Genomic DNA, 8,405 nt, shown 5'->3' with positions numbered 1-8,405 from the left:
GCAGCATGAAACAAACCACGGACAGAAAATAAAATCAACAAACAAAAGATAAAACTAAGTCATGACAAGGTATCCATGACAATAGGCAATCGGGGACAAGGTCTTATTCAAGGTTAAATTATCCTGTAATTAAACAACCCGAATTTAGCATAGTGCATGTTATCAAACATGTGCTATGTTGTGGGGGCTTATATCATAACTATAAATTACGAGTTAGAGCAAAATTGGACATATTAGAAGAGGGGATTTTATGTGAACAAACCTGAATTTTGCAAAAGGTAAAGTACGGCCCACGCCATAGGATGATCCAAACCATCCATTTGTTGGACCACAACGTAAATAGGTTGTGCCCCAAAAATCATTTCCATAGGATGATCCTAACCCTCCGATCCATAGAAGTCTCCATAATGTGCGGTTCCTCTTTAGATCCTATGGAAATGATTTTTGGGACACAAACTATTTACTTTGTGGCCCAACAAATGGACAGTTTCGATCATCCTGTGGTGTGGACCGTACCATACTTTTTGAAAAAATGCGGGTTTGTATGGTCACGCACATAGTTAGCAAAACTCCGTTTTAAACGTCGTTTTTTTGAAAAAAAAACTCGTATTATTGGTGTCGTTTAATACTCGTTTAAAACTTTTACAATACATTTAAAATGCGTTTTAAACATTTTAAACGCGTTTTTTTGGCCAACTTTCCAATTTTACCCCCACCATATTTTGTAAATGACAACATTTTAAACTCATTTTCTTGTGTTTCCGTTTTTTTTAGTACGTTTGCTTGAACCGGTACCGTAATAAACTCGAATTTTTGCCACCCCCTTTTTTTGCCTAATCACGTTTTTCTAACTATGGTCACACAGCATATAAAATCTCTAGAAGACAAATCTAGGGTTTTGGACTCAATAATAAATCCTACATGTGCCACCCGAACTGTTAAGCCGTGAGAGGAATCTCACTGGAATTTCAAATTTTGAATTTAAAATAATTAGTTGTCCTTAATTTTAATTTAGGCTTAAATTTGAATCCACTCTGGAACTTCATGTTAAATACACGTTACTACTTGCTAGTTACCTAGTTTAATAGCATTTGAATTCGATTTTGAATAGTTTAGTAGCATTTAGATACGTAATAAGAATACATCTTTGAAATTCGAAGTTCAAATGTAACTTCATTTAGTAGCTTCGTTCAAATGTAACTTCATAGGGAGACCCTCTAAAATTTATCATCCCATACATTGTTTTGAGCTATATCATACAGAAGTATCCTTATAAAAGTATCCTTATTGAGTACCCGGGGACTCCAGAATTTTGAAGAATCAGAGTGATCATAGCTGCTTATGATTGACAGAATTGCTATTTTAGAGGGAGTGCCAAGCAGAAGAACTTTTTAATGTTCCTACTTAGTAAAGGCAGGCATAAATATATAGTAAGTTGGTGAAGGATGTGGGAGCTAAAGCTTTTTCTAGTGATTTATTCGAGTCCTTCTGAAACCCAATGCAGACTAGAAATGCTTATGACAGATAAAAGCTAGTTCAGTCCATGGACTGAACTTATATGATATTATGATGGAAGTTATAACTTTTCAAATCTAATATTTGTAACAACTAATAGACAGACGCCTCTTCAGAGGAGTTCTTTTTCCTCTGTTTGGGCATATTTTCCATGATACTCATAATTAGCCAAGAATGTACACAAAAAGAATCATTTCATTTATAATTGACACGCATAGGATGTCACTATACAACTGTTAATTATAAGAGCTTATTTATTAGTAAATAAACTCACAAATTACAGTAATGGACAGGGGCTGAATTGAATTTTTTGTGCTTAGCAGCTTGAAAAGATCATCATGGGAAGTGATGCAAGGTATAGGACCCAGTTGCCTCTGCTTTAATGGGACAAAGTAAGCAAAGAGCAGCAAACTGGATTTACTGAACTGCATTACTTGGTGGAAATATTTGTGATTCGTTAACTGTCAAGCAAAGATGGGCTTTAACTGGCTTATGATCAGAACTATAGATGTTATCGATCGATTCATAAGACTGTAAGGCTGAGCCAATATCACCAACTTTTTCTATCTTGAACAAGATCCTATCAGTCCATGATGGTACCCTCACCTGTGATTAACATAGAAAGAGAGAGAAATCAATTTTGTGATTAAAGAATATATTGAGGCAAAATTCTGAGAAACGTTTGTTAATTTTTTGGAGTAAGACCTCAGCAAGGATGACCAACCTTGTAACTTGTATCGTAATTGCTACTTCCGATGTTATATTTGTACGTAGGCTTGAACGCCAAGGTCCCCTCGCAGTATCCATCAAAGACATTGCCTCTTTCAGCCTCTTGTAGGAGTTGATCTTTGCTAGTGAGTAGCTGTGGTGGTTTTATAAAACAAAGGGAAACCATTAATGTAGATTTTAACTAATTTCATCTATCTAATCAAGGGCTGATGGTGTTTGCAACTATACTTCATACAAGTGGTAGAGTACATATTATATCCATTTTATAATGTTTGTGATACAATTTTTTTCAGTTTATTGTTGAGAAACTACATGGGTATCAACTATAGTTTCCATTGATCATGTTTGCTTTGGATTCACTACAAGGAAAAACTACATGGGCCTCTTGCAAATGCTCTCTTTTTTACTATAATGCATATATGGGTGTCAAATCAGAGTTTGGAAGGTTGTGGTGTGTGGTTAAGCCACACCCCTGTTTTCTAATTATTTTCCTCTCATCATTCCATCTCCTGGTAGATATACTGATTAGGATTTGAGGAAGGTTTGTGGGGATGAATTTGTATCTAAATCCTCAACTTTCAGTTAAATCATCTTATTGATGTGGATCAGCCACCTAGTGGGCCCTACCAATGATTTCCAATGGCCTGTTGATGGACGATCAGAATTCAGAACCATTTGGGCCATGAGAGATCAAAGGTGGGGCTGACTACATTGGATTATTTAGGTAATGGGTCGTTCTAAGGCAAAAGGAAAGAGAACATGCACTTACACTATGTAGGCCATCTTGTATCAGACTCCTCGCTGGCAGCGTGTCTATCCCTTGTATTCTGTAATTGAGATCCCCTAACCACACTGTGATATGGGGTGGTCTTGAATATGGATTTCGGTTCTTCTTGATAGATTGAAATATGCGCCGGCACTGAGAATTCCTCTCTTCGACGTTATGTGCGTGAGCTACATAAATCATATACCATTTACATTAGATATTAAAGGAATTGAAGAAAATTATGTTTTCTTACCCAAATAACAGGGCAATGACACTGCAGAATGCATGATGTTGGCATGATCTAGATATTAAAGGTTCTAGATGATGCTAATGTTATGTGGGTAGGCCTGGATCAAGCTTCCCAAAATCTCATTCGAGGAGTGATTGTTATTCAAATGACATAGAACCGAACTGTAAACTCACCTGAAAGATGGCATGATATGAACACCATACGGACTCCTTTGAAGATAATGCTTATGGCCACAGCTCCCTTTTTGCGCCCTATAATTCCTCCAAATCCCCCAACAGCATGCTTATGAACCCTTATTTCTGTTATAGTTATAGCAAGAATAAAATTAGTATGAGATTAACGGTAATATCTTCAACTTTGAAGAAACAAATATATTTGTCGGTTCATACAACGAAGAAGAAAAGAAAGTTCGTAGTGACACCTTCTGTGAAGAGCTTTGAGTTCTTGGGTCCAAAGATAAATAGCTGTAGAGATTGCATGATGGCTTCACCTAGAAGGCTATGGTTTCATGAAAACATTGAACTCACCAACGTAAATTTATTTAATAGTTTGAATGTAAATATATATATTGAAGAAATAATAACAGCACCACCCATAGAGGATCAACAGTCTCATCAATTGTTATGGTCACCCCTAACCCTTTTGTAAAGGCATCAAGTATGCAAATGCGTTTCTTCCTCAAAGATGTCTATGATGATAGGTATGATTGTAGTTCAACTTAATGGTCCATTAAAATGAGATGGGGCCTTAGAAGCACAAAGCAGGGGTTGGAGAGGGGACGGGGAAGCGGGGCGGTGTAGACGAGTTAAGGTTGGGAGAGTCATGGGAGTGTTTATGTAATATTTTCTTTATATGTCTTTCGAAATTCAAGTACATTAAAAAATAGTAATTTCTAACAATATATATATATATATATATGTGAGAGAGAGAGAGAGAGAGAGAAGTGTTCCGGCACAATCATGTAGATAAGTTATCTACTCTGTCGGCTTAAAATCCAGTGGGGACCCACTTGGGTGATGCAAACCATTCATTTGATGGGCCCTCACATAGATAGGGTGTGACAAAAAAATCAACTCCATAGGATCATTCCTTCAATTTCTGGAGGTTAAAATGGACATGTATAAACCTTCACAAATCTGTCCATGTTTACCTCTATAGTTCGAAGGGTTAGGATAATCCTATGAAGCTGATTTTTTGGGTACACCCTATGTCATATGTAATGATTGAATATTTTTCAAGAGGCTGCACCAACCATTTATTAAACCATATTTGTCGAAACCTAGTATTTATTTATTTATTTTTTCAGTGCATGGAGTTTGGGCTATGCAAACAGCGATGGTTTGGCTGTCTTAAAGTTGGTAGGTGAGAGTATTGATATTTTATTTTTTGTGAATTTTTGGTAGACACTTACTCTGATGACATGGTTGAAAATTGAAATCAGTAGAACTACAACATCCCCCAGTAGAATAGGTGGTGTTGGGTCACACATGCATGGGTATTCATGATGTTAATCAAGGAATGCAAATTGAGGTAGATGGAATAAATTCTTTGAATGTTCTCAATCAATCGATAAGTATGTTTACAGGAGGAATATAGAAACCTGACTATATTAATGGGAAGATAAGTAAATCTGTAAATCTAGATCCAACTGATGACATATGAGATGCTAAGTTTGACTGTAATTTGGTTACTTCATTCTAGCCTAAGATTACCTTGTTTTACCCATCAAAAAAAAAAAAAGATTACCTTGTTTAATAGAATTTGAGGATCACCCTCAATACATCAATATAATCGGGGTAATCCTCTGTTTCAAACAAAAAGAAACAAAGTGACCACTTGTCTTTCTACATCATCATTCAAATCACTATTTACAGCCAAGGATTCTCTTTTCTATGTGTGTGTGAGCGTGTGGCGCACGCACTTACTTCTTTAATGCAGTTCCTTGTTATGTAAGGTATTTAATAACTCTATTATATGTATAAGGTATTTAATAATTAACCATAGAGAAAAATATCTTATATTTATAATATATGTTATATTTATTATAATGTGGGGTTTATATTCAAAAACTTCTAGAAAGAGAAAACCTGGCTATCTAAAAAGAAAAATGAAAACTAATTATCTCACAGGCTAAATCAGGCTTTTTGGTTACACACAAACAAAAACAAATGGAAACAAAGATGAGTTAGTCAAGATCGATTCATGCATAACATGCAATTAAGGCGCTCAGTCTCTAGGAGATTAATTTTTGTTGATATTGATCTTACAGATGGGGTGTGAATGATGTAGGGCTAGAAAGCCTAGAATCATATAGTCTGCCCCGGGTCCAGGGGATTGCACCGAATTAGCGCTCTCAATCACACATATAAGATATGTGGGACTCAAGGTTGACCATTAAGATTGTATCTTCCCAATCATCATTTGGTAGTAAAAAATTAAATTTAAGCTCTCGATTCTTGCCGCCTCTATTTTTACCCGGTGAGAAATTAGTCAAATATTTATGGCATGATTCATGTTCACGCATAATGTTGTGCATATGTCTTGTATTATGATAGTGATTAATCACTAGAGCGGACTAATGTGTGTGACATAGGTGTTGGTCTAGTTGAGCAGTCAGGTCGTTGGGGGTGCAAGGGGCAATGCTCCTCGAAAGAAATTTTTTGTTTTTTGGTTCAAGGGGCAACGACCCTGGAGGGGAAATTGTGTTTTTTGGTTTGCACTGAAGGAGGTAATTCTTGATATAGTGTCGTCTTCAAACATAAACCACATATTAAGATATTACAAGATATAGAGTTTTGGCATTTCTTGGTTGAGAAAAAAAAGGTAGAAAAGAGAGCAGTGTAACCTTAATATTGAAATAGTAAAACTCTCTTCTCTCGTGGACGTAGGCACACTACCGAACTAAGTAGCTATTGCATGCTTCATGTGTTCTTTTATTCTTTTTTGGGGGAGATTAGAGATTTCTGAGTTTTCAACATGTAACATGTGCACTTTTCTTGTAACAATAAATATTACTTGGAGTCTAAAGGCTCCTATGAGTTTTAAGCAAGGCTAATAAGCTATTTTATTTATTATTTTTTAAGAGAAGATGAGTCTAACCTGTGAGTGCAATCAAGAGCTGCCTGCAACAATCGACGAACGTTACGCCGTGGTGCTTCTTGCAAGCCTATCACAAACAGATCGGACTCTCGGTTCCGTGCAATGAGCTCTGCTAAATCCTTGGATGAGACCTTCACCAAACAAGCAATAAAACAAACCAATAATAAGAATGATTGCTTTTCTTTGCACCAAATTGAAGAGGGGGAAAAAAAGAAAAAAAGAGCAAAACCTCTTGTTTTCATTAACCTTACCTTCCTCCCATTCATGTTCCACGTTAGTATGCACATACAAAGAACTGGAGTGTTAGGGAATTTGCAGAGATTTTCGATCCTAACTGTCTTTATTCCTTCGTGAGTTGCTTGATGGGAGTTATTGGCTTGAATCTTATTCTTGGACCTAGATCTTCTTCTGCAAAAGACCCACCTTACCATTCTTAATTAATAAACATAAAACTTCTTAGTGTTCTTATGATCATCAACATTCGCGACAACAAAGATGAAAAAACAACAACAACAACAACAATGAATAGAAGGGGGTGGAGAAGAATTTATAGTTGAAATACTAATTTAGTCAATGAGTTAACATGAGATAAGCTGCTAACGTTTTTTTTTTTGGAAGGTAAGCTGGGATTAAACACCCACCCCACCCCCCAAGGTTGAAGAACAAAGCCTTAACCAATTGAGCTTGAGGCTCAACTCCAAATCTGCTAATGTTAATTGCTACAATATATGACAACTATACTATAGGGATGATCAGTGGCAGAAGGCATAAAAATGAAGAGGATAACATGCACAGAAAAATAGAACAAAAAGAAGAAGAAAAAATGTTTCTTGAGTTTAAACAAATGAATATGAGAGAGAGAGAGAGAGATGATGATGATGATGATGAGTACGTTCTACCTTAAAATGTTTAGCAGCAGTAGTAGAAGATATCATCACACCAGATAGAAGAATAATAAAAAAATTAATTAGATGATAAGTGGAATACACTAAAATAAAATAAGAGAGAGAGAGAGAGAGATATAGAAGAGAAATAGAAAATTATGAGTATTTTCTGCCAAAAGATGTCTAGCAATACTAAAAGAAATGTAGAATATAACATGCACTGCAAATGAAAGAAAAAAAGAAGAAAGAGATTAGGGATACAATAAAATGATAGAGAGAGAGAAGATAATGATGAATACCTTTCACCATGAACAGCGCTGTTGTAGTTTCCCATGGCTTGCTAGTTTAGCGAAGTTAGAAGGAAAATGTTTCACAATAGCAACAGCATCCCAAACTTGTAAAACTGAAACCATTTTTTGGCAAACGAGTATCGCTCTAGGAAGGAACCAACACCTTATATAGAAACAAATTCATGTTGACGTGAGACTTTTTGATATCTTGAATGGAAAAATCTGCTTTTTGGCGGTGCACCAATGGTTGCAAAGTCAAAGCAAATAAAGGTTTGTAGACTCTTCATAGTTGGGTGATGTATTTTCTTTCCTGTTAGGTCAGGTCATTGACCTTTGAAATCCACAAACCCAAAACCTACTCTTTTTTTTGGGGGGATTTCTTTCCAAAACCCACTTTCTTCCAACGTATGCTTTATTTTGGTATCCAAATAAAAGTACAACAATGGTTGCTATACGGGGCTGTTATATGCACCACAAATTTAGGCAGTTTTTACCCAAATCAGTTTGTGATGTTTTATATAATTTTATTATTTTATATGGAATAAATTTTTGTTACCTCGTTCATCTATTTGCTTGTGGATTTTGTCTTGGATGTTATAAGAATGGGATCGAATGTCACCTCAAAAGACATGCAATAATCACCTAGGAGACATCCCAGGGAATCTTGAGGGAGTTCAATGCTATATTGGCAACAAAACGGGGAATTTTGCACCCAAATGCCAAGCAAAATCCCTTAGCCACCCTGTATTTTGTGCAACCAAACACACCCAGAGGATGTGTTTGGATTGCTGAAATCAAGTGGCGGAAATCGGTATCCTTTTTATTCCAGCATTTAGTTCAAAAAAAATTGAACATAATCAAGGTGAGGAATT

At 36.0% G+C, this 8,405-nt stretch overlaps 1 protein-coding gene across 1 annotated transcript; it reads right to left on the bottom strand.

Annotated features, from left to right (window-relative positions):
* Positions 1-1,698: 1,698 nt before the first annotated feature.
* 5PTASE11 (inositol polyphosphate 5-phosphatase 11) lies at positions 1,699-7,808 on the bottom strand. Its single transcript, XM_077377463.1, has 8 exons — positions 7,543-7,808; positions 6,611-6,767; positions 6,360-6,490; positions 3,682-3,758; positions 3,434-3,559; positions 3,014-3,198; positions 2,240-2,377; positions 1,699-2,121 (listed from the first exon to the last, which is right to left on the bottom strand). Exons 1-8 carry the CDS (start codon positions 7,575-7,577, stop codon positions 1,933-1,935), a joined length of 1,038 nt encoding a protein of 345 aa, XP_077233578.1. The 5' UTR covers positions 7,578-7,808; the 3' UTR covers positions 1,699-1,932.
* Positions 7,809-8,405: the final 597 nt, after the last annotated feature.

The sequence above is a fragment of the Tasmannia lanceolata genome, unplaced genomic scaffold (genome assembly GCF_043159265.1).
Source record: "Tasmannia lanceolata isolate RefF3 unplaced genomic scaffold, GAP_Taslan_0.1 ptg000004l, whole genome shotgun sequence".
NCBI classification, from domain to species: domain Eukaryota; kingdom Viridiplantae; phylum Streptophyta; class Magnoliopsida; order Canellales; family Winteraceae; genus Tasmannia; species Tasmannia lanceolata.
Note: the sequence above shows the minus strand (reverse complement) of the source record. Positions and strands in the feature narration are given on the sequence as shown.